At 40.0% G+C, this 27839-nt stretch overlaps 1 protein-coding gene across 1 annotated transcript in view; it reads left to right on the top strand.

Moving 5' to 3' along the window:
• The window catches only part of STAC (SH3 and cysteine rich domain), a 381506-nt gene that overhangs the window by 119708 nt on the left and 233959 nt on the right, over positions 1-27839 (top strand). The window contains exon 2 of the mRNA XM_082259518.1: positions 17080-17356. Coding sequence (XP_082115644.1) covers positions 17080-17356 — 277 coding nt within the window. The remainder of the gene's footprint in view (positions 1-17079; positions 17357-27839) is intronic.

The raw sequence follows: 27839 nt of genomic DNA, 5'->3' as shown, positions 1-27839 counted from the left end.
GCTGGGAAGGGGTTAACATCTAGGGCGATCATGAGATAACAATGTGTAATGTGTGTAATAAGTGCTGCTCTTTACTAAATATCTCTTTGTTTATTATTCCTGCTTTGCAGGGATAGGAAACAGAGAGATTGTTCCCTCTGCACAGAGCCCTGTGTTAATTGACAACACAAGGCTCTGGGCTATGATTGGACACAGCTGATCAGCAGGCCCTGGCCCTGAATCATTGGCTGAGATCTTCTGACAGATTCCTGCTGTGTACAATTACAGTGGGTGTCAGCGCTTGGGGGGGGGGGCGACTTTGAATGCTCCCTAAACCTGGAAACAGGCAGCGACACTGCAGGCGGGCGGTCCTTAAGTAGTTAAGGGAGCTTAACAATTCCTCCATAAAGATCTTCTAATGAGCCCTCAAATCTTCCTGCATCACCAAATTTGCCAGTTTTGGTATCAATGATTGTCTATACTAAATATAAATTGCAAAAGTGGGATCAATCCCTGTACTTTAGTAAAATGTTCACACACTGGCAATATTTAATTTACATATTCTAGTTTACAAGGTCATCACATGTTTTACATTCACAAGTGTTCCTTCTAAAGGACAGGATTCCAAGCTGCCCTGGGGAAGAGACCATGACCATTGTAAAGGTGTTGATTATTTCATGAATTCATTTAGCTCATGTTGATAAAAGAGAGAAATCAATTGGGGATAAAGCAGTAATCTCTGAAGTTGATTTACTAAAAAATCCAAGAAAAGACAAAATTGCAGCGCTAATGGTAAATAGGAACAAACAGTCCATGTTATAGACCTGATAAAGTGCAATAGTCCTCTGTTAGGCAAAAATAAATTTAATAATGAGCATGTAGTGAATTAAAATAGTCCATAGTAAAAGTCCAAAAAATTCAGTGCTACTTAAAATATGCAGGAATGGAAGAAATGACCACTCACCAGACAGAAATGCTGTCTCAATCAAGATAATAGCTCACACGCTTTTATTACAAAACTACAACTGTGTTTCGTCATATGGATCCACTTATGTTGTCTAGTGTTGTCAGTTCCTCCAGATCATGCCATATCCAGCCAAAAATCAAAGAAAAATATTTATAATGTAATAGTTACTGAAGATTTCAATTGGATAGTGAAGAGAATCACCAATGATGATGACAACAAACACTCTTAGATCAGTGCACCACTGAGCCTTTCCCGCATGAAATGCAAACTCACCAGAGGGAATATAAAATCAAGCAATATGAAGCCCACTATGCTGAACAGGGATGGGTGGACGGATGCAAATAATACCTCCAATAATCTCTTAATTCTGGATTCTCAGTCAAAAAAAAAACAGGACTATTGAATAATTGACGTGAACACAGCTTCACCTTATTCAGTAAACTAAATGGCTATTCACTTTGCAAAGTGAACAGTCTATACTATTTAAGAAAAAAAATCAACCCTACTGAGATGGGTTATGAAAAGAATGCTCCATTTCAAGAGGGAATAATCATTTTAGCAAGAAGGCCAGACAATTCATAGTTTTCTGCTTTATCTAATACAGTACGCTATATGAAAACTCCCCAAGCCTCAATACTGCACATCACATTGATTTAATTCTTTCTCTCCTCTGAAGTTTCCTCTGGCTAAAAGAGGCTCAAAATGCATTTCATAGATGAATAAGTAACCATTTATTCTAAGACATAAGATAAACATTAAAAGATGATTATTCGTAAAGTAAAAAAATAATATATATATATATATATAAATTCTTGTGTAGTGAGTGTCAGGGTAAAATAAGATAAAAGATGTGATTTAATTGGCTTGGTGCAATACGTCTAAATTACATGTCAAATCAATAATGAATGTCGCTCTAGACACTTCACGATTCTATAATTTTCTCTCTTTAGATGTACTAATGAGGTTTGATTGCTATATCCCCTGCTAAGCCATTAGAAAACCCATTTGAGGAGCAAAGAGAAGGTGACTCACAGCTGTGGATTCTGGGCATTGGATTTATAATTAATTTATCAAGGATTATGTTAGTAAAGAAACTTACTTTTGTTGTTCTTTTTTTCCTGTTTCTGGAGCTCTACTGTTCTAATGTTCATATGAAGGATTTACATGGGTAGATTGCTAATTGATTTATTGTTCCATTATCTGAATCATGCTGTTCTTACCTGATAATGTACCGTACCAGAATGTCAGCACAAAGAATGGCTAAACAAGAGCTGTAAATCCAGGAGAGTAACTTTTAGTAAAAGCCCTCTTTTACATGCCAGGATGAAGAGTGGACATATTTTATTGGGTGTGGATTCTTCGTAATGACATGGTTAGGTGAACTTTAGAGCAGCTCAGACTGTATAAACCTAGTGCCTGTTCACACCAGAACTTGGTGCGGGAAACCTGCATTCTGTGTGTATTTCCTGCACTGCATTCCACATGCACTGGGTATACCATCTGCTGTGGGTGTCATTAGATTCCTAACAACACCCCAAACACGATTTACAAATGTGGATGCAGTTTGTTTTTAAAAATAGTGCATGCACTACTTTTGGTGCAATCCAGTGTGATTTCAGCCTTTTCAAATGATTGGGCTGAAAATCGCATCATACTGAATCACACAGAAACACAGAGCGAGTTCCTGTGTAATTCTGGTGTGAGCCGGCACTAAGGCCTACAGCTCTATGCAGATAGCAATGACCATCACCTCTTATGCTTTTTTGAAGAGATGTTACCCTACACCACTGCCCATAGCCATTTAAAAAAAAAAGCTGTGCAAATGGAAACCTACTTGAAGGTTCTATTTGCACATTCTCTGACTTGTTTTCCCTCAAGTCAAATTGCCCTGCCCTGTACTATTAACAGGGAGATCAAGTGATTTTAAATCAGTTGTCTGCCTAATTAAATAAGAACTATGGCCTCACAATAAATACATATATAAAGAATCTACCAAAAGTGAGTACACCCCTTATATTTTTGTAAATATTTTATGATATATTTTCATGTGACAACACTAAAGAAATGACTATGTAAAGTACAATGTAAAGTAGTGAATGTACAGCTTGTATAACAGTGTAAATTTGCTGTCCCCTCAAAATAACTCAACACACAGCCAATAATGTCTAAACCGCTGGCAACAAAAGTGAGTACATCCCTAAGTGAAAATGTCCAAATTGGGCCCAAAGTGTCAATATTTTGTGTGGCCACCATCATTTTCTAGCACTGCCTTAACCCTCTTGGGCATGGAGTTCACCAGAGATTCACAGGTTGTCACTGGAGTTCTCTTTCACTCCTCCATGATGACATCACAGAGCTGGTGGATGATAGAGACCTTGCACTCCTCCACCTTCTGTTTGAGAATGCCCCACAGATGCTCAGTAGGGTTGAGGTCTGGAGACATGCTTAGCCAGTCTATCACCTTTACCCCTGGCTTCTTTAGCAAGGCAGTGGTCATTTTGGAGGTGTGTTTGGGGTCGTTATCATGTTGGAATATTGCCCTGTGGCCAATTCTCCAAAGGAAGGGGATCATGCTCTGCTTCAATATGTCACAGTACATGTTAGCATTCATGGTTCCCTCAATGAACTGTAGATCCCCAGTGCTGGCAGCACTCATGCAGCCCCAGACCATGACACTCCCACCACCATGCTTGACTGTAGGAAAGACACACTTGTCTTTGTACTCCTCACCTGGTTGCCGCCACACACACTTGAGGCCATCTGAACCAAATAGGTTTATCTTGGTCTCATAAGACCACAGGACACGGTTCCAGTAATCCACGTCCTTAGTCTGCTTGTCTTCAGCAAACTGTTTGCGGGCTTTCTTGTGCATCATCTTTAGAAGAGGCTTTCTTCTGGGACGACAGCCATGCAGACTAATTTGATGCAGTGTGCGGCATATTGTCCGAGCACTGACAGGCTGACCCCCCACCCCCTCAACCTCTGCAGTAATGCTGGCAGCACTCATTTGTCTATTTCCCAAAGACAACCTCTGGATATGATGCTGAGCACGTGCATTCAACTTCTTTGGTCAACCATTGCTAGGCCTGTTCTGAGTGTAACCTGTCCTGTTAAACCACTGTATGGTCTTAGCCACCATGCTGCAGCTCTGTTTCAGGGTCTTGGCAATCTTCTTATAGCGTAGGCCATCTTTATGTAGAGTAACAATTATTTTTTTTCAGATCAGATCAGAGAGTTCTTTGCCATGAGGTGCCATGTTGAACTTCCATAGATCAGTATGAGAGAGTGAGAGTGATAACACCAAATTTAACATACCTGCTCTCCATTCACAGCTGAGACCTTGTAACACTAATGAGTCACATGACACCGGGAACAGAAAATGGTTAATTGGGCCCAATTTGGATATTTTCACTTAGGGGTGTAGTCACTTTTGTTGCCAGAGGTTTAGACATTAATGGCTGTGTGTTGAGTTATTTTGAAGGGACAGCAAATATTCACTGTTATACAAGCTGTACACTCACTACTTTAGTGTATTTTCTTCAGTGTTGTCACATGAAAAGATATAATAAAATATTTACAAAAATGTGAGGGGTGTACTCACTTTTGTGAGATAATGTATGTATGCCAATCAAATGTTTTTTTACACAAAAACACCTAAGGAATTATGCAGATAAAAAAAACACCTAAAAACACCTAAGGAATTATGCAATATAATATATAGAAGATTATCTGACACAGTTGCTGGATCATTTATTTCAACAACTATCTTCCCATGAGATTTTATGAGCATTTAACTAATTTTAGACAGATTATTCACCTGTAAAAGCCTACCATTTGCAGACATCCAAACACCCAGAAATGGAATTGTGGCACCGCAGGGAGGTAAATGGAGGGGCAGAAGTGATTGGCCAGCACAGAATGTAAGTAGGACCTTCACAAAAGGGTCTGCAATTCCACAAAGGTCAAAAACCTTTAAAATTGCCACAGCTAATTAGATTAGTCTCCCTTTCCCATCAGGAGAACTCAGAGTGTAATGCATGTTCTTGCTATTATTACAATATTATAAATGGATAGAGGAACCAAGGTAACGAATTTGTGTATAAAAAGAAATTAAAATAAATAAAAGTAAAACAAGCTGAGAAGTGGTATATTGTTAACTCACTCAAAAATGACAAGCCTTTTGTAATAGACCTATTTTTGGCCAATGCATTTTATAAAACACTGTCCCATAAAAGTTCTACACACAGAAGTTTTATACACACAATTGATAGCTACACACATCAGCACTCTCAGCCACACCCACTAATTTACTGCTACAATACCATTCACTAGATTGTAAGCTCTGAAAGGAGCATATACAGGATATACTGTATAATATGTATAGCACATCTGCTCATATCTAGCTTCCGCCCCCACTTTTCTCTTAACCAATTCTGGACCAGAAGATTTTCTTAATGACCAGGCCCTATTTTTGCGATTCTGCACTGCGTGACTTTAATGGACAATTGCGCGGTCGTGCAACGCTGTGCCCAAATAAAATTGACATCCTTTTTTTCCACAAATAGAGCTTTCTTTTGGTGGTATTTGATCACCTGTGTGTTTTTTATTTTTTGTGCTATAAACAAAAAAAGAGCAACAATTTTGAAAACAAAACAATATTTTTCACATTCTGCTATATGACATTCCCCCCCAAAATTTTTTTAAAAGTCAACGTTTTTAACATTTTAAGCCAATTTGTTTTCTGCTACATATTTTTGGTAAAAAAAAATCGCAATAAGCGTATTTTGTTTGGTTTGCGCAAAGGTCATTTCCTCTACTAACTACGGCAAAGATTTATGTCATTTTTATTATTTTTTTTTAGTAGTAATGGCGCCGATCTGCGATTTTTTGCAGGACTGCAACATTGTGGAGGACAGATCAGACCCCTAACTGACATTTTTGACACTTGTGGGAGTACAAGTGTCATTACTACAGTAATCAGTGCTAAAAATATGCACTGTTACTGTAATAATGACACTGGCAGAGAAGAGGTTAATACTGTTGGTGATCAAGGGATTAAATGTGACCCTAGGGGAGTGATTCTAACTGTGGGGGGGTTAGGCTTTTGAAATGATCACAGAGACATGCGATGCTACATAGCAGCATCACATGGTCTCTGTGATCATTGCAGGCAGAAGGACAGACGGCTGTGTTTACATCAGCCGTCCGTCCTTTTCTCGTTAGCGGGGAGAGATCGAGAGTGTCAGGCGGCCTGGCACACGCACCAGCTTCCCCACTGACGATCGGGGGCAGGAGTGCGCCGGCGCATGCTCGCCCCCTAGCCCCTCCCAGGCAAATGACGTACCAATACGTGGTTTTGCCTGGGAGAGCCACTCTGCCGACATATATATATATATATATATATACAGTATACGGTCGGCAAGTGGTTAAAGCGCATGTCAAAGGAAATGCCGTCCCCTTAAAGGCTAGGTTCACCTTTTAAGAAAAAAATAACAAATGCACATATTTCTGCAGAAAAAAAAAAATGTGCATTTATTATTTTTTTCCCACAGGACCCTGGAAAACTTTACACTCGTGATCAGTAGAATCCTGCTCTATCGGCAGAATAATGGTAAATTCCAATTAAGTCCTTGTCATTTATTATTAAAATGTAGCTAGATTGCACACACAATAATACATTTGATCTTACTTTCACATACCTGAAGGAGTACAAATGTCTGGCCATCGATGAACACCTGCTGTGCTGAGCTGATGGCAGAAAAGTAGTTGTGGTGCAGTAGCAAATGACTGGTGTGAAGTTAGGTAAGTAGGGCCATGATCGAGTGTGCTAATCAGGTACAGAGTTGGCAGGAGGTGCCTGGTCAGAGTTAAAAAGGGAGTCAGCTCAGTATCAGTTGAGCAGATCAGGAACAGAAGGAGCAGGCACAAAAGTCATTTAGGTACAGGCTGATGTCAGAGGTCAGATACTGACCTCATCCTGTATCTCAATGACTCTGATGATGTTTCAAACTCTGACCACGCATCTGCTGCCAACTGTGTAACATATGAATGTGCTCATTACTGACCTATCTTCACACCAGTCTCCTGCTCCTGCATCACAACTATTTTTTTGACATAAGTGTCTAATCATTTGCTGATGCAGAGGCCAAGCATCTGTGCTCCTCCATCAGGTATGTGACAGTAAAATCAGATGTATTAATGTAAATGCAATCTAGTTGCATTAAAGTAAGAAATCATAGGGCTTAACTGGGTTTTACCACTATATACAGTACCTATGTAGTGCAATTCTCAGAGAAATACATTAAATTGTTAGGTGAACTCATGGTCACTTATCATTCCACTGATGCCACTTTTCCATCCCCACTTGAATGGGTAATTCATAGAGACATCATGATCCCAATATCTACTCTGTACTTATAGTTAGGAAAAGATTGGAGAAGGATTCTTAATCTTCATCCTATCTGAATAATTTAATTACTCGGCATTAATAGGTTTAATTGTAATTAGGTTGAGATGCTCAGTTGGGAAGAACCTGTAAATAAAACCATTGACTGTAAGACCACCTAGTACTTACCTTACAGCAAGAATGGCAAAGGTTATAATGAAAATGAGCACACACTTGCTGAAGGGAGCATGAGCTTGAAACTTGGCCCAAAACAGGCACATGTGTTGAAAGGTTAACTATACTTATACTGTAATGTTCTGTAAAATGCAATATGGCAACCCCAGAAATGTAATTTACTGCTTGTGGGATTGGCTCACTGATTTCCCAGAAGTCTGCACTAAGATACAAGTCGTATTTTGGGCAACGCCTGCAACAAAAATGTCATTTTTGGTAAAATACTCCCAAAGGAAAATCATGACTAAAGGGATGCAGTCCCTACAGCTTTTCTCATTAGAGCCCTGCAGGTGCAGCAGCCGAATGATATTTATAAAACCACTCCCATTAGATGGACACAGAGAAACAACAGCTGCAACAAAGTGTCTTAGAGTCGGTTCACACTAAGGCGACACGACTCCTTACTACTTCGGGGGCGACTTGTGCATTGCCATGCACCACGACTTCGGAGCGACTTGCAGGGACTTCACATAATGGAAGTCTATGCAAGTCGCTCCGAGGTCGCCCCGAAGTAGCACAGGACCATTTTTCTAAGTCGGAGCGACGTGTGTCGCTCCTATTAGAACGGGTCCTGTAGCGGTCAATGGACCGCGAGGGAGCGCGACTTGTCAGGCTAAAAAGTCGCCTGACAAGTCGCGCTAGTGTGGACCGGGCCTAAAAGTAATATTAAAGGCAAATAAACAAATTAAAAAAAATAATACTTACCTGCTCTGTGCAATGGTTTTGCACAGAGCAGCCCCAATCCTCCTCTTCTCAGGTCCCCCACCGGAGCTCTTGGCCCCTTCCCCCTGCTAAAGGGGTGTGATCACATGTGAGCACTACATATTCTGGATGAACCTTCTGCACACTGTGATACACCCTTTCCAGCAAACTATGCAATAAAAAACAGGGATTTTGAGTTTACACATATAGCGTACCTCATCCATTGTTTGTACCCAATGCGAGTACACTATACATGTCTGTAAGTACAACTTATGCTTTGGGGGAAAAAAACATAAAAACGTATTACACTATCGGCCCCCTTCTTTTCTTTTTTGGATGAAAACGGAGACCTGTTTGGAGTGATCCTAATTAAAGGCTTTCCTCATCCCTTGGGAGCAATATCATTGGAGCCTGGTTGCCATAACCGCACACGATTATTTCAAGCGCTTATTATACATATCTGTGGTGAGTGGGGGACCTGGAGGGACGGGTCACTCACCTGAGCACCATTTTGATCGGACGGTTTTTGCACCTGAGCACCTTATACTTATCACACTAATATATAAGGACTTTTTATAAGAACATTTTTACCTTATGGTGATTTATTGTTTGAATATTACTGTGATTTATTGATGTTTTTTATATTCATATTGATCACTTTGCACCTATATAATATATTTATAAGTTTTATATATTTTTTTATGATGCCAGCGCTGTTTTAACTTTATTTTACATCTTCTTTCCAAGTTTCGCTTGGATGTGCAGCAGCTGCATCTAATTTGCACATATACTTGCACACTTTGCACTTTATAAAAGGAGAATTATGAATTTTATTTATATTCACATATAACATACTCAATGTGTTAAGCGCTGTTTTAATTTTGTTTCACACATATTGCAATACATGTTTAAGAAGGCCAACTGCTTCAAAGTAATCCCAGTGCACTACGCAGGGATATTTAGTTCACACATATTGCTACTAGCATAAACCTTGATCCTTTAGAGCCACTTTAAGATCCATGGGGGGGGGGGGGTTGTTTTTCCTCAACAAGAGTGAAGTTACTCTTTAAGAGAAGTAGTTGTTCTTTGTAAAAATTGTGCTGGCATTCTAAAGGTTAGTGATATTCTCTCATCAAGAAAAACACCTGTGTGGTTAAGTTGTGATGAACCACTTAAAGACCAGCCGCCGCAGATATACTGTGGCAGGCTGGCTCACCTTGTGCAAACCGACGTAGAAGTACGTCGGCTCGCGGAAGTGGGTCTTGGGCATGCCCGCCGCGCGCCATCGCGCGCCCGCTCTCTAGCCCTGCAGCTAAGCAACGGGTCCAGCGGGCCCGATGGCCACCGGGAACCTGGCAATCGCTGCAGGGACTGAGAGAAGGCGGTGTGCCATTGTAAACATGGCACACCTCTCATCTGTCCGTGAATAAAACAGGGTTCCTGTGTCCCTGTTATTTCGGAACGCAGGAGCCCTGGTCAATCCACCAAGTCTGGCCCCCACACAGTTAGAATCACTCCCTAGAGACACATTTAACCCTTTGGTCGCCCCTGGTGTTAACCCCTTCCCTGCCAGTGTCATTATTACAGTAACAGTGCATATTTTTACCACTGATTACTGTAGTAATGTCACTAGTCCCCCCAAAAGTGTCAAAAATTTTGATAGGGGTCCGATCTGTCAGCCGCTAAAAATCGCAGATCGCCACCATTACTAGTAAAAATAAATAAAAATTACATAAATCTTTCCCCTAGTTTGTAGACGTGATAACTTTTGCGCAAACCAATCAAAATACACTTATTGGGATTTTTTTTACCAAAAATATGTGGCAAAATACAAATTGGCCAAAAATGATTTTTACATTTTTTTTATTGGCAATATTATATAGCAGAAAGTGAAAAATACAGTTTTTTTTTTTTTCAAAATTGTTGCTCTCTTTTTGTTTATAGCGCATAATCCAAAAACTGCAGACCAAAAGAACCACAGACCACCAAAAGAAAGCCCTGTTTGTGGGGAAAAAAAAAGGACATCAATTTTATTTTGGTATAGCGTCACAGGACTGTGCAGTTTTCAGTTAAAGTAACGCAGTGCCGAATCACAAATAATGGCCTGGTCATTAAGGGCAAATCCTTCTGGTCCAGAAGTGGTTAAAAGCAGTTACTTTCCAACCTTGTGCATCAATACATTTTGGAAATTAAAGCTAAGGCCTCATGTACACAGGACATTTTGCAAACTCTCCAACGGCTTGTTTCCTCCTGGCAGCAGTATTTTGGACGGAAAAATGCCTGACGCTTGTAAAAGTGTGTATTTTATTTTGGCAATTGAAATGAATTACCACTGAAGCGTTAAACACGCCTAGTGTTAAGGTGCATTTAGACACATTTACAAGCATCAAGCAATTTTTCTGACAAAACTCTGCTGCTCCTGAATGCACTGGCAATGTTTTTGTTTCCTGCCTCTAAACTACTTTAACCACTTCAATACAGGGTACTTTCACCCCCTTCCTGCCCAGACCAATTTTCAGCTTTTAGCGCTGTTGCATTGGCAACCGCAAGGTTTTTTCTTTTTTGCTAAACAAACAAAATAAAGACAGAAAAGTCTGAAAAAAAAGTTTTTTTGTTTATGTTATACAATTTTGTAAATAGATACGTTTTTTTCCTGCACTGATGAGCACTGATGAGGCTGCACTGACAGGCACTGATGAGGAGGCACTGATGGGGTGGCACTGATGGGGTGGCACTAATATGCAGCACTAATATGCAGCACTGATGGGCACTGATATGTGGCACTGATAGGTAGCACTGATATGCAGCATTGGTGGGCATTGATAGGCGGCACTGCTGGGCACTGATAGGTGGCATTGATGGGCACTGATAGGTGGTACTGATGGGCACTGATAGGTGGCACTGATGGGCACTGATAGGTGGCACTGATGGGCACTGATAGGCAGAACTGATCAGCACTGATGGGCACTAATGAGCACTGATAGGCAGCACTGGTGGGCAATAATGGGCACTGGTGGGCAGCACTGATAAAGAGGACACTGGTGGGCAGCACTGATGGGGAGAGCACTGGTGGGCTCCCAGAGTCATGATTGCCATCCCTGGTGGTCATGGTGGGCATCCCTGGGGTCATGGGTGGGCATCCCTGGTGGTTCTAGTGGCACCCCCCGAGGGTCTGCACTGGTAATCAATGATCTGATTACCAGTGCAGACCCCCCCCCCCGTCAGGAGAGCCGCAGATCGGCTCTCCTCTACTCGTGCCTGTCAGGCACGAACTAAGGAAAGCCGATCAATGGCTCTTGCTGTGTACTATGTGACCAGCTGTGATTGGACACAGCTTGTCACATGGTAAAGAGCCTACGTCAGTAGACTGTTTGCTGAGATCGGAGATGCGGTGTGTCAGTGTGACACGCCGCAGAGCGCATTATCCTGCCGCCGTCATATGACATCCAGTCAGGATAATGCAACCACTTTCCCGCCGCCAATCGCCTATAGGGCGGGCGGGAAGTGGTTAAGGCTCCTTGCTGACAGGCTTAAAAATTGCTGCTTCTGCATGAGTTTTGTGTTTTGCCTGTTGAAGAAACTCAATGTTACGCTATGTGTCAATGCACATTAGGATGATTAGAGGCATATTTTGAGCTCAACGTTTAGAGGCAGGAAAATAAAAAACACATAAAAAGCAGCAGGAGCCATTGGCAGCAGGAGCCTTTAAAATCCTACTTTCTTGATTTTTTGCTTCTATATATGTTATAGGGATGTGGTGCCACAAACACAGGTTATGTCTCTAAAACTTCACTCTAAGACTGTGCACTTTGCAAGTGCAGTTGCTCCAGAGCTTAGTAAATGAACAGAAGCTCTGCTGACTTCCATCATTCAATCATGTGCAAGCAAAAACGCAGTTTTTTTTTTATTTTCCTTGCACGTGACTAGGTACTCTTTGTAAAGTGAAGCTTTACCTCATTTACTCAGCTCTGGAGCAACTGGCCATTTAAAATGCACAGTCTATTTGCATTTAGTAAATCAACCCCACTGTGTGCATGGACACATAGATGAACATACAGGGGTGCTCAGAGGCAGGAAAATAAATTTAGCTGAAAAAACATCCAGTGTGCACGAGGCCTAAACATTTTCGCTGGCCTGAAACTAATATGAGACTTGCTACTTTCACCAGAGCCTAATCACAAAGCAGATGTGCTTCATGACAGACTCCCTTTAATATATCACATTGTCAAAACAGCCCACAGAGTTAAAGTCACAGGATTATGCCTGGTGGGATTGAAGTATCCACATTTATACGAGTTGAAAACAAAAACCAGAAAAAAACAAAGCAAGACTGGGCCAATTAGTTGAAAAGTATAAGACCCCTTTCACACTCGTGCGACATGTCCTGTGACTTGGGACTGCAGAGTCGCATGACAAGTCGTACCCCATGATTTCCAATGAGTACCGTTCATATCTGTGTGACTTCAAGTTGCAGTGACTTCAAAGTAGTCCCTGCACTACTTTGGTCCGATTTAGATGCGACTTGAGGTCTATAGCCCTCAAGATTACACAGGCATTGCTTCAAGTCACATCAAAGTCGCGCTGCAAAGTTTAAGGCAAAGTCACATCAAAGTTGCATGTCTTTCAGATCGCACAAGTGTGAAAGGGGCCTAAAGCAGCAATAAAAGAAAAAAAAAAGGCATACTCCATTTAATGACTTAAGTATGTTTGTGGGAGTATGGAAGAGAATAATTTTGAACATTTGCATTCTTCATGTAGGGGAAAATTGTATCCTACCTAATAATCAAATAAATCAAAAAATGAAACTGAAGTTGACTATTGGACTGGGAAGTAAAATTAAGTGTAAAATTTCTGAATAATACAGATTTTTAAATCACAGCTCATGTATACACTAAGTCAAATTTCCCTGGCTCATATTTAAGTTCAGTGAAAGCCATCGTTAATTTTATGGTAACATATAAAGAAAGTAAATATATTCTGTGTGAGTACACACAATATATCAATTGGTATTAGGCAACATTGGTTTAATTGTTTGGAAACATAATGCATGCACAATGTCAGCCTGAACGATTACCGCTACAAACTTTGCTATCAATTTTAGTAGTAGTAATCTCTTAATTAACATTAACGATTCTTAATTCTATATGCTGCATTAGTAAATAGATAGGTATGGTGAAATAAAGTTTTTGTTTTAACTTTTTTTTTTTTTTCACATCTCTTCAGTTGCCTCCTGGTTTCTGGCCTATGCCAAAATGATGTCATACATTCTATGGGGATGATATACTAAAACTGTGAGTGCAAAATCTGGTGCAGCTCTGCATAGAAACCAATCAGCTTCCAGGTTTTTTGTTTGTCTGTCAAAGCTTAATTAAAAAAGCTGAATGGAGAAGCTACCATTCACAGCTGCACCAGATTTTGCACTTTCCAGTTTTAGTAAATTAATCCCAATGAGTCTTCAAAGGCATTTTTTTTTTTCCTTTCAACTGGAGGAAGGGAAGGGCTTTCTTAGCAAGAGAAACAAAATGTAGACCCGCGCTAATGAAGCTAATAGTGAAAAAGGATGATGTGCATAGATACATGAACATGTGCAAGGGTAACTTCTGGAACAGCATTTAAAAGCACTTTAAAGGGTGTAAAAACATACAGTCTTTAATGTATAGTCTTTTTATGGATGTATGGGTGCCGCTGGCTCAACCAGAGCTAGAAGGAACTCTGTAAGTGAAAACAAGTGGAGGGGGAAGAAGAGAGCAGCGCCACCTCAGTGCAGATTAAAAATGAATAATTTATTGCACTTAGATAATGATACACTCACATAGGGATGTGATAAACCAGCATGTATACATAGGTTTGTTTGAAGTGAAGACTGGAAGTAGAGGGGAAGACAGCCACTGGTCCCCGCTGTGTCGGTGGCTTCCGGCACTTCCTGGTGTCCTGACGCTGACTACGCAGTTCCTACGTCGGAAACGGGAGGGTGCTCGCGTTCGGAGCATGCGTGCTCCTTCATCAGGCGTTGCTCTTTCTTTTTTTTTCAAATATTTTATTTATACAAAAGAACAGACAGAGCGGATTCAGTAGATACAATGTTAACAGTGCTTGTCAACAATACTCAATTGATATTAATAACTTACATCAACAGAAATGTATCCAAACATACAAATAAGAATAGGATAACTGCCTGGGTAGGGACCATGATCAACCCAACAGTTAAAAATAACAATCTATGCATTTGGCTACTACCAGGTCTACGGTAACCGCTTCGTCTCCTTCTAAATTTTCCAACTCAAGAGAGAGAAGATATAAAGCTAAGAAAGGAATATACGATAAAACAAACAAACACAGCGTTGCTCTTTCTTAGCTAAGAACACTGGCCTCCTCTATCTGTCATCCTTATAGGACATTGCTATATACTGTATCCTATATGATTACAAGATCCCCTAAAAAATATACAAAACCTAAATATAGCAATTTATGCAACCTGGTTCCAGCCTAGGCAGCGGATCCAAGCATGTGATAAAAGGTCTAAGCAGAGGTCATCCTCAAAGAGAACTGCAGGTTTAAATTAGTCAGAAAATCCAGAGATCTAAACAGCTGACATTATATGAATATCTTTATGTTTGTATAACCTTGGTTGTCCTCACCCAAGCTGTTGGGTCGTTTTTTGGTCGTTCATGACTTTGTGGTTCGTGTAAGGGGGGGTGTAGCAGAAGTGTGTCCTTTGCATAAATACTTTGTACTAAAAGGTGTCTCTCTTTATCATCCCAGAAAGTTTGGAGTTGTATTTAGTTCAGGCTGTGTGTTGAAATAAACAAAGGCAGCATAGCCAGTGCTCTCAGACACTGTAGTCCGCTTGTGTGCATAAAGCCAAACATAGGCTGTTCATCTGAGAATATGTGAACAACTTTCATATAGGCAAAGCATGCTGTTTATTTTATCTGCTTATCACTTGTCTTCCCCTTGGTAACTAATAATTTCACTTGATCATTTTAGTTAGCAATAGGGTGTTGCTAAGTGATATTGTTTTTCAGCAGCCCCATGTAGAGTTGTCTTTGAACTAAACAAAAGAATCGGGAGTAGCCCTAGGCAGCTACTTTATTTATGCATCTACATTATTAATAAATCACTGGGAATATTATTACAAAATATTAATTTGTTGTATTCATTTATGAATTAAGCTCATAACAGAAAAAAATACAATTATTTTTATTTCCAGTTGTATAGTAACGGCAGGGGTTTAAAGGGAACCTGTATTTTACTCAGGCAGGGCATATTTAATAATGTAATGCAGTGCACAAGTGCAAACGATTGTAAGTATGGAGATATTTGGTCCAAGCTTAAGAACATTTTGCAGGATTTGTGAGGCCTATGTTTATACAAAATGAATGTGGTATGTGAAGTCTTACCAAAAATTTAAATAAATAGAGGTGCTAGACATGATACCAGTATTGCCATCACACAACCATTGAACGCTGCACTTTTTCAGTTTAAGATATCCATTTGGGAGAATTTAACACAGTCCAAATTTGGAGCCCTAGCAATAAACTCCCAGCCCTGATGGAGGGTCAATTCTTGGACACTAAAAAACATTGACTACCTTGCTTCTACTAGTTGTGACTCTATTGTCGAGAAATAAAGGTTATATGGACTTTTGAACAGATGATTTGGTGCTTTGTTCCTTCTGTCCACATATAAATTCTTGTGACTACCTGTCATTCCATTCAATTCAAATGGCATTGCTATGGTGCTCTAGGCTTGAACCTTAATATAATAACTATATAATTTAAAATTAAAAGACCTGACTACAGACTTGCTGGTTGATTGGCCGCGGCCATTTATTTAAAACTTCCAAAAAACATGTTTAATGTGGTTCAGCCAAGAAGCTCGAACCAACCATACTATACACTTTACATTTTTGTAGTTTAGCCAAACTGCTCAAACTACCCATCACCAATAACCATTAAAAAAAACATTCCTACACAGAAAAACTTTAGAAACATAAATGACCGCGATTAATTCAGGGCGGGAGAGAGGGAAACTCTTCTTCCTCTGCTCCCGCTGACTGACAAGGCTCACAGCTTCTCCTTCCTTTATAGGCCAATTGTAAACATCAAGGTGTCCAAATTTTCTTTTTTTGACCAATTACAGGTAAGTGACAAAGTAATTTATCCAATTACTTATGAGCCCTTAACTGACCAATTGAAGTCCTATGTTAATTCACCAATCATTTGTTTGCACAATAAAACTGACATTTTTATTTAACTAATGTCAAGCCACAGCTCCATATATGCCGATTGGGTACTTCTGGACCCCATCTGCATTTATATTTTGTGAATGTATTCCATACATTAAAAACATAGGTATAATAATCATTTCTAGCATCATAAGCTAAAATGAAACCACCATTTCCCTCCAAACAAACATACTTACAGTACCCTAATGCCAAATCATCTTCAGACTTCCATCTCCCTGCAACACAATCTGGTCATGCCTGCTCACTCGCTCCCAATAGACTTGCATAGGCTCGACGGCTGATGGGCCTATACAACTCTATGGGAAATTAGTGCAAAGTATTGGTTGGTGAGTGGTGACAAGAAGATTTTTGGCGCCGGGAGACCCAGGAGATTAAAAAAACTGAAGAAGGCCAAGCCATAGTATTAAGGTAAGTATGGCTCTAGGGGAATAGGGTGCGTTTTTTTTTTTTTTTGCCAAGAAGCTAAGATATAAAGGGCAAGTGTTTTTTGTCTAATGAGAATATGATGTTCATAACTGCCAAATATTTTACTAACCAAATACTCTTATTCTCTTTTGCTTTTAGCTCCAGAAACTTAAGAAATCCCTATCCTTCAAGACCAAGAGCATGCGGAGTAAAAGTGCAGACAATTTCTTCCAAAGAACTAATAGTGACATGAAATTTCAAGTAGATTTGGAGTTAGAAGATAGCCCAACCAGCAACAGAAGGACACAAAGCTCAGAAACTCAGTCAGCAAGCCCTACCAAAGTAATACAGCCGCCAGATAACAAGGCGCACATTTTCCAGGAACATGTCTTTAAAAAACCCACATTCTGCGATGTATGCAACCACATGATTGTAGGTAAGACTTACAGTATGGTAAAAATGGTAACTCATGTAGATATACTGGTGATGAACCTTAACTTAAAAATTTAACTTAAAAATTACTCCAGCAAAATGCACAGTTGGAATATATATATATATATATATCTATATCATATGTTTTACTGTACCTAACAGTTCTGTTTAGCCTTATAATTTGGTTACCTCTGTATCCACTAGGTGAATGCCTTACTTTTCTGTGTCTGTGTGAGTGGCTAGCAAAACACCCTGGTCACCTTTAGGCTTTTAGGTGGTACACCCAATATTGAAGGAATAGCATCACTTTAAGGAATTCATATCTCTGCTTTCCCCTCCTGTATACATGCCCTTAGTGTTAGCTTGACAGCCCCAGAGCTCTGATTGGCTTACACTGCTGGTCTTTACTCTTCCTGTTTGTGTTAGCTTGACAGCCCCAGAGCTCTGATTGGCTTACACTGCTGGTCTTTACTCTTCCTGCCCGTGGTACAGAGCAGATTACAGCAAGGTAATAGAAATATACTGCGTATTTCAGGTATGTATACTACTGTAGCAGTATTCAATAATACATTTAGCAATTTCTTGATTAACTTCTAGGAAGAATAAAGGATTGGTTTTACATTTTCTTAAAAGTTAAGCTTTAATAAGGCAGTGTGTAAAGCAATGATAATGTACGGCAAATCATAAATCATTTTACTCTAGATACATTGTAGATTTCTTCTGACTGGTTATTACAGGTAACTGGACTTCACTGTTCAGGTCATTAAATATATCCTGGTTATTATAAGATTGATTTAGTCATCCTATATATAAAATGTATTGCTCATCAAATATTAGCTGTTAATGTATAAGTTTAGACTAGGGGATGGAAGCCTGATTATCTGATGTGGATAACACAGACATACAGAAGAATACAGAAGATCTGAAACTAACAATAGCTGCTTCTAGTTGAAGTGTATGCCCAGGATTAATAGTGTGTGTCGATGCACCCAATAAATTACCTTTTATTGGCACTCAAGGAGCAGGAAATATAGACGTAAGCATTTTCCATGCTCTGTCTCAGTTTTGTTTAGCATATAATCACTTTTTTCTGTCATTGTTTCTTTCACACAAGTCTTAGCACCCTTTCTTGAATGCAACGTCGTATCTTTAACTGCTATTGTCAGTCTCTGCCCCACGTGCTTACAATCCTGGTAAGGAAAATATCTTTCTGGCTTGTCTATAATAAAATACAGGAAATTTTAAAGCTTAGATATAAATGCAGAGTAGATGCAGCATCATTATCCAGTTCTGGACCAGAAGGATTTGCCCCCTTAATGACCAGGCCATTTTTTTGCGATTCAGCACTGCGTTACTTTAACGAACAATTTCGAAGTCGTGCCATGCTGTACTTAAATAAAATTGATGTCTTTTTTTCCCACAAATAGAGCTTTCTTTTAGTGGTATTTGATCACTTCTGTGATTTTTATTTGTTGCACTATAAACGAAAATTCTGAAAAAAAAAAACTATATTTTTCCCATTTTGCTATATAACATTCCCAAAAATAAAAAATTAAAAAATCTGAATTTCTTTTAACAATTTAGGCCAATTTGTTTTATGCTACATATTTTTGGTAAAAAAAAATTGCAATAAGCGTATTTTGATTTGGTTTGTGCAAAAGTTATCGCGTCTACAAACTACGTGAAATGTAGTTTATGTCATTTTTATTGTCTTTTTTTTACTAGTAATGGTGGCGATCTGTGATTTTTAGCGGGACTTCGACATTGCGGCGGATAGATCGGACCCCTAACTGACATTTTTGACACTTTTGGGGGGACCAGGGACATTACTACAGTAATCAGTGCTAAAAAAAATGTACCGTTACTGATTTAATGACACTGGCAGGGAAGGGGTTAACCTAGTTGGGTTATCAAGGGGTTAAATGTGATCCTAGGGGAGTGTATGGGGGCGGGGCTTGTGAAATTATCACAGAGACTTGTGATCCTATATAGCAGGATCACAGGCACTCTGTGATCCGAATGGTCAGCTGTGCCCGTCCTTCTCTCTCAGCGGGGAACGATCGCGGGTGTTAGGAGGCAATCGGAGCTGCCTGCCCCATGCATCAGAGTCACCGCTGCCGAGTGGGGGCGGGAGAGCGCCGCCGCCGGTGCACGCTCGCCCCCTAGCTGCAGGCGCGCGACCGACGTATACCTACTTCGGTTTGCGCAGGAGGGGCTGCATGCCACAGTATAACATAAGTGGTTTTACAGTTAAAGTACAACTAAAGGCTCATGTATGACATTCTAAACCAGGATTTATCTACCTTTATTTCAGTCCTGGCAACCCTTAAAAGTATGCAAAATCTTGGGGCACCCCAGTTAAAATGTAGAAAGTGTAAGCATTAATTACAAATTGAAAACCTGAGTCTCAGGCAAGGCAGACAACACCCCCACCCCCTTTTATATCAGAGGTCCCCCTCCCATATTAGAGGTCCCCCCTTTACATCAGAGATCCCCATTATATCAGAGGTCTGCCCGTCATATCAGTGTTCCCCCTCCATGTCACAGTCAACCCTTCACATCAGAGTCCCCAATCACATCAGTGCTCCTACTATACATCAGAGGACCCTCCGAACATAAGCGCTCCTCATTAAATTAGAGTTGCTCTTTTACATCAAAGCCCCCTATACATGAGCCCCCCAGATACACAGTCTCCCCATCACAGAGCTCCCCAATCACAGAATACCCATTTTACATCAGAACAGCAGGGGGCGAGTGATCCACCAGAGATCTAGCAGCACAGCAGAGGGGGGGGTGGACTGAAAAGACTGGAAGTGATTGTTTTTTTTTCTTTGTTTTGTGGTGACACAGCTCTAAGGGGACATCACTGTTGTCTATATGCATCACCCAGAATTGATGTTTTGCCACTTCCTGTTTTGCCACTTTCTGTTTTTGCAGACCTGAGATGGAGATGGTTGGGGCTGGCCGCGAACAGTCTGTATACACAGACTAGCATGCCAGTGTATGGGCAGACGCCCAGATATGTGGTCTGGCCGATGTTGCCCATTCCTCTCCCCCCCCCCACCTTTTCTGGGTACCTGTATCTTTTCCCCCAGAGTGGGCACAGCATGATCCCCACCTGGAACCAGTATCCACACACTTCCAGCTCGCAGGTGGACGCTGTCTGTGCTTCAGTAAACGCTGAAAGTGGTCCAGTGTCCATACAACAGTATGGCTGCCTGAGTTAGAAGTGGATTTTTATTAAGGGTATGGTCTGCTCTATTTTTCCTTATAACAATATCAGTATCTCATATTATTTATCCATTTATTTACATATTTTGTTATGCTGTATTTGTGAATTATTGGATTTATTGTTGTTTGGTTTTTTATTTTTATTTTTTTTTGCTTCAGTCCTCCCCCTCTCCCTTTGAGTATGGCTTTTTGGGTGGGGTTTCTTAGTGTGTCTCTATTTAAGAGCTGGTTTATTATTGCACTGGTCAGCTCAGCTCTGAGGAAGGGGATGCGCCCCTGAAACACATCAGTCTGACTTTATAGTGGGATACAATACAGGAGCGGAGCATTCATATCTTACACTATATGGCATCTTGTGGTCTATGTGTTTTTACCAGTTGCACATTTATAAGTGTCCAATTTTTACCCATTTTAATTGCTTAAATAAATTTTTTGTGGTAATGCACGTGATGTTTGCGCCTTCCTGTCTCCTTGTTTTTGTAGTTCCACTTCAGGTGGATTGAAGAGGTCTAGAGAAGGAGGACTTCCATCTTACCCTTTCTGCCTGCCCTGGATCAGAGTCATGTGTTGCCATGGTGTGGGTTTGCTGGCCACCATCACCATAGCAACAAATGACACTGTGCATCCTGGCCTCTCAACGTATTATGATAATCCAGGGAAAACTGGGTCCTTTGCTTGCGGCAACTTTGGGGAACCCAGACAGTATCCTAGTTGCGAAACACTGGTCTAAACAAGTACCAACGTTAGTTACTATATGGTGCACAATCCTCATAAAATAAACAAAAACCTTTGTTTACCTTCCGTTACTAAACCAAATCCTCTTCCATCTCTATCTCACATGCTTCATCCTCTCAGACACTGCAGTACACAGTGTAAATGTTTCAGCAACAGTCCTGTCAATCTAAAAAGCAGTGAGCAGAACTACGTAGGTGTGACCAAACTACAGCAGTGACAATTCTGCTAGTCATGCCCCCTGCAACATTTTTTGCCATCCCACTCTAGTGTAAGCAGACATAGCCTACTTGAGAGTGGCCACACCATACCAGGAAGCTGCATTAGGTGAAAAATACAGACAAACTCCTCAGGTATTTGTGAAACTTTTCAGTGGGTCTAAGAGGGACAACAAGGAAGTTCTTGGTAAATCAAGAATGTATTGTAAACAAACTGTGTGATCATCAGGGAATTGGTCTGATCAGTTTATGGAGGAGAGAGCACAGGGACTGGGTTCCTACCAAGAGCCCCGGCTACTATACTTGCGATCGAAAAAACTTGAAGGTCCAGTTCCGGATCACCTGATCACTGTGATAGTCTCTGATTGGCTATCACAGTGATTAATCACGGTAAAGCCTGTCCCTGTGTTTTCTTCTCCTCTGAATGGAGAGAAAAATACAGTGGCGGAAATATACTAAAACTGGAGCACTTAGAATCCAGTGCAACTGCGCATGGTAGTCAATAAGCTTCTAACGTCAGCTTCTTTAAATAAGCTTTGAGAATAAAGCTTGGAAGCTGAATCGTTTCTAAACAGAACTACACCAGGTTTTGTACACTCCAATTTTAGTAAATCTCCCCATCTTTCTCTATTGCAATGTCAACAATCAAAAGTGTGTGTAAAAAATAAAGAAAGAAACAAAAAATAAAGAAAATATTGATCAAAGTGGAACTTCATTCTCTCAAACAACATTGACTATTTTTGATCCTCATGCTGCTAGAATTAGTACAAAGAGAGGAAAGTTTATCATATTTACTTGTATTAAACTTTTTTTTTTTACATATCTTCAGTTATTTCCTGGTTCAATTATGTCATACATCCCAGGAGACCTCAGGAAGGGAGGAGAGGATGGGGTTATCTCAGCTAAGCACATCCTCCTGCTTGCATGCTTGAGTTAAGGGCAGATGGATTCCAGAAAGTGAATGCTAAATGCATAATTTACCCCTACTCAAGATGGCCACAGCTAGAGGGGTGTTTTTCAAAGTGATTTATTGACAAAATAAAGCATAGACTTTGGACATGGATGGATGGGTGACTTTGCTTTGAATGATAAAAATGTATTACATTTTTGGTTTGTAGTGCTCAGATGCAATAAAGATCAAGGTTTAATCTAAGGCAATTTCAGGGTTAGGCTTAGGATCAAGGTCAGGGTTAATGGTCAGGGTAATTATGTTATATATATATATATATATATATATATATATATATATATATTTTTTTTTTTTTTTTTTTTTTTTTAATTAGTGTCAATGTCAGTTAGTGCCAGTGTGTTTTAGGAAGGATACAAAAAAGAAAAATGGATGCCCTTATTTCTGGTCCTTAGTATGCGTACAAAAAATAAACGTGTGGTATTGCTGTGATTGTCAAGAGAATGAGAATTTTGTTTTCTTTTTTTTGTCCTTTGGTGGTAGGTTATGGTAATAGGAAGAAAAAAAACCCTAAATTTTAAAAAAAAAGTATTGTTTTACTATAGTTTTTCTTAAAAAACAAAAACAAATTGGAGGTATTGATTACCATTTACCACCAAATGAAAGCCCAGTTTGTCCTGACAAAAAACAAAAACAAAGTATAATCCACCTGGAGACACAAAGTAGCTGCAACGATATGTACAGTTTTGCTAACGCATGCCAAGTTGCAAAATTGTGTTTAGGCATTAGGATTGGTGTTACCCTCAGTCATGAAGGGGTTAAGAAGCTTTTTGTTTTAGAAGGCAATGTTAGAACACATAGGTAGAATGTAATGTTATTCCGTTTTGTAAAGAATACCTTAAATGCCACCATTAGTACGAGGACTAAGGTTATGAAAAGATCGCTAGGTTCTGTTTTGTAATAAAAGAGGAAAGTGCAGTTGTGAAGTTTCATTCAAACAATATGTTGTAGGCAGATGTGTGGAAAAGAGACAGCGGCCTTTTTTTTCCTTTAAAAAAGGAAGAATGTAGTGCATTTTGTAAGGAAGATTTTAGTTTATCATAATAGTAATCTTTGAGCTCTTAAAGTCTACTTTAGTCCCTCTTCCCTCTGCCAGCAAATATGTGTCATACCAGACTTTTCCAAAATGGGGAATCCTGGTGATTTTTCCATTCCAGCTTGCCAGAGCTACACATCCTCTTCCCAGACCTGCAACTTGCCTTACTTGCATGTGCAGTGCAACCCTATTTTAATAGGAAATTCATCAACAGATTGATGAGCTGTGGTTGAGATTTCTATTTAAGTAAGTACTGAAATGAATTCACATTAACCACTTTACCACTAGAGCATTTTGCTGTCTTACGTCTGAGCCACTTTTTGCGATTCGGCGCTGTGCGACTTTAACTGACAATTGTGCGGTCGTGCGACGCCATACCCAAACTAAATTTACGTCCTTTTTTTCCCAAAAACAGAGCTTTCTTTTGGTGGTATTTGATCACCTGTGCAATTTTTACTTTTTGCGCTATAAACAAAAAAAGAGCGTAAATTTTGAAAAAACAACAATATTTTTCACATTTTTTTATATGAAATTCCCCCCAAAAAAATGTAAAAATCTATTTTTTTTTACATTTTTGGCCAATTTGTTTTCTGCTACATATGTTTGGTAAAAAAATTCACAATAAGCGTATTTTGATTGGTTTGCGCAAAAGTTATTGCGTTTACTAACAAAGGGAAAGATTTCTGTCATTTTTGGTGTTTTTTTTTTAACGCGTAATGGCGGCGATCTGCGATTTTTTTTGCGGGACTGCGACATTGCGGCGGACAGATCGGACCCTTGACTGACATTTTTGACACTTTTGGGGGTACCAGTGACATTACTGCAGTAATCAGTGCTATATATATGCACTGTTACTGTAAAAATGACACTGGCAGGGAAGGGGCTAATTTTATTGGAAAGGGAGGGGTTAATGTATGCCTGGTGCTTACTGATGTGTGGGGGGGGGGGGAGGTGACTGTGTGAGCCAGGGACAGATCGGAGTGTTCAGTTATGCTGAACACTCCGATCTGTCACTCCCTGTCACTTGGGAGATCCGCCCGCTTGTGTTTACACAAGCGGGTGGATCTCCACACTAGATCCCCGACGATCGGGGCAGAGCAGCGGCGATCGCCGCTGCTCCTCCCCTGGCCCGACTCCCGCTGTGACTGAATACAGCGGGAGCGAGCCTCCGGCGGCGCGCGAGCGCCACCCACAAGGGGGAGTGTCTGACGACGTAGGTCTACATCGTCAGACGATAACGAGCCACTTTGCCGTAGTAGTACTACGGTACTCAGTGGCAAAGTGGTTAAAGTGGTTGTCCAGAGCAATTTTGTTTTATTTTTCACATACATGTAAAATACTTAATTTTTGGCAAAAAATTACCTAAACCCCCAGAACATTATATATTTTCTAAAAGCAGAGGCCCTGTAGAAGAAAAAAGTTTCAAATTTTTGTTTCCCATGATATTTGAGCAACTATTTAATAAAAGCAAATTTTCAGAAAAAAAAAATACGATAATACCCAATTCTGGTTAAAATATATAAAATTATCTTGCGCTGAGTAAATGTATACCAAACATTCCATGTCTTAAAATTGCGTGCACCCATGATATCGCCAAAAACGATGGTGCCCAAATATCCACATAGGTGACGCTTTCAAAGCCTTCGCAGCTCAGTTTAGAGCTATTGTGCTAGAATTATTGTTCTCAATCTGACGTTCATGGCTATATGTCAATGCGGTTTACATGCACGTGCACACCCCAGGCTTGTATTTGTGCAGGTGTGTGGGGCTACGAAGGTTTTCAGCAATTTTTTGTTTATTTTAATATATTTTATTATCATTTTATTTTATTTCCACCTTTTTTTTTATATATATATATTTTTTTTTACTTTATTGCGATCACTTAGTTGTGATTAGAACCTAAGCATGAACTTGTGATAATAGCAGCATTCATTGCAGCAGTTGGGGTAACAGTCTGTTCCACTTATGGTGCCAACTCCTGGCACCTCAACTATTACTCCATATAAGAGTAGTCTCACCTAAGGTCACTGAATTTGTTAAAAGCCATTCATGAAAGATATTCCCCTTCAAGTATTTGAATACCCAGTTTGAATACCCAGGTCACACAGTCAGTGTTGAAGGGGGAATACCTCCTGCTGTTCTGTCGGCGGCTGGGGGGGGGGAGAGGGGCTTAGCCGGTCGCCAGAACACAATGATTATAACTAATTTTTTATGTTTTACGGTGTACAAAGTTTTTTAAATTCTGAATGACATTGTGTAAAAAAAAACATAGTAAACACAAACGCCACTCAGAACATCCAAAGTATGCAATGAAAATAAAAAGGGATGTATAATCACTCAGTATTTCACTTGTATGCTCATAAATGTAGTATAATATGGTTCAGGGGGCAAATGCTTGTTTGCTTGCTGTCCCCTCCTTTTCCAACCAGCCAGGATACATGCCTGCAAGAGTCTACAGTAGTATGGATTCTCTGGGGGACTGCACATCTTTCTTTTTTTTGTTTTTGTGGTCTCTCTTAAAAATCCATATCAAACCTCTATCTTCAATGAGGACTGATATGGATTTTCAGTGGGGTCCCCTGTAAAAATCCATACCAGATTCCTGTCTAGGATTAGGATCTGGTATCTATTTTAGGGGCAACTTCATGTCACTTTACAGGCCCTCCAGGCTGAATATTTTGACAAGAGTCTGGTGTGGATATTAAGGGAAACCCCTTGCAAAAACTGCATGGGGTTTCACTCAAAATCAAAGCCAGGCCCTTATTCAGGGATGCAGCCTGGCTGACCAGAGAAGGGAAAAGCTGTGAAATGCAGCTCACCCCATCCTGAACCATACTATTCCACATGCCCTAAACATTGGGGGGGGGGGGGTGTCTTGTCAGGGGGATGTACAATGAAATACATTTTGTGCCATTGTTGATAGAGGACAAAGACCTCATGTGATGTGGTGTTCTGTAAGGGAAGACTAATTGTAATCTGGAAGCCCACTTTAAAATAAGGTGCCCACAGATATTCAACCCCCCATGTACCCCTTATGAAGTAAATAGACATACACACGAAAGAAAATGCCTTTTACTGCAAATCCAATCCATCAGCCATGCCATTAAGTCATGTAGATCCATTGTCAATCACCATGAGCAATGTCTTACTGACCCTCAGACATGACTATGGGCACCATGACAATCCTGTCATTTTGCACTCCTGGAAAAATGCCAGTTCCCCTGCCAGCTGCTGAATGTCAACAAACTGGCTAGGGATGCTGGCTGATGTCAATGACTACATAAGGTTATGACCATATGTTGTCAATGACATCCCCCCAGGATCCCCTGGATGCTTTTGTTTACAAAGAGAAGCTGATGAGGAAGAAACTGTCATTTAACGGCAATCGTTTTTTGTTTTGTTTTTTTGCTGGAGTACATTCAAAAGGTGTTAAACTTCATATGCAGATTTAATGAATTCCCCAATCATGTATGTAAATGAATTGTGTATGTTTAATGCTGCCCTTTAAGTTGCATTAAATGACCTGCTCCATGGTGAATGTTTTTTTTTTTTTAATTAATTTAGTATTGGTACATGTCCCCTATGGCAGCTACCCATGCACATCTTACCAAAAGACTGCAAATTGCCCTTGAAATAGACCAGAAAAAAATACAAGATTTGGCTCCTATAGACTGTTATAGTATCTGGGTGCTATGTTCAGCGTTTGTGTATTTTTTCAAAGTATTTGGTGAATGCCCAGCAAACCATTACTCCTCATAACTACTCCTTGTATTTACTAGAATATTTATTTTCTTATTATATGATAAAGAGTATCGAGCAGATGGGAAAGATCTTGTGGGTTGTCCAGTTTACAGTGTAGGGTATGTTGGCTCAGTTTGCCTTTGGCAGCCACCTTACGAACATGCTGAAGAAACGTATTTTATGTTTCCAGTACAACATGTAAAGTTTCTTCAGAACAGATGATGATTGGTTTTATTTCTAAACATAAGGCTAAACTGATGTCATTGCAACTCTAATAAATGTACAATCAGATATAGGAGTTAGAGGCCAAGGCTGTGATATGCCATCTGCTATTGCAGCACAAACAACTGAAGCCATGAAACAGAAGCTGTTATACCCATATAAGATATGTGTAATGATTTAACTGTTTCACAGAAGACATTTACAAGATCGGGACAATATGTCGAAAAAGAGAATTACCTATAACTTCCTAAATTTAAATTAGAGGATATAGTGCGAGGGCCTCCTAATAGCATAATGGGCCTTTAGACAAAGCAATGCACTGGGGACCCTACCAGGGAAA

The sequence above is a fragment of the Pelophylax lessonae genome (genome assembly GCF_965119305.1).
Source record: "Pelophylax lessonae genome assembly, chromosome: 5".
Taxonomy (NCBI): Eukaryota; Metazoa; Chordata; class Amphibia; order Anura; family Ranidae; genus Pelophylax; species Pelophylax lessonae.
The sequence above is the reverse complement of the archived record's forward strand: the minus strand, read 5'-3'. Positions and strand labels throughout refer to the sequence as shown.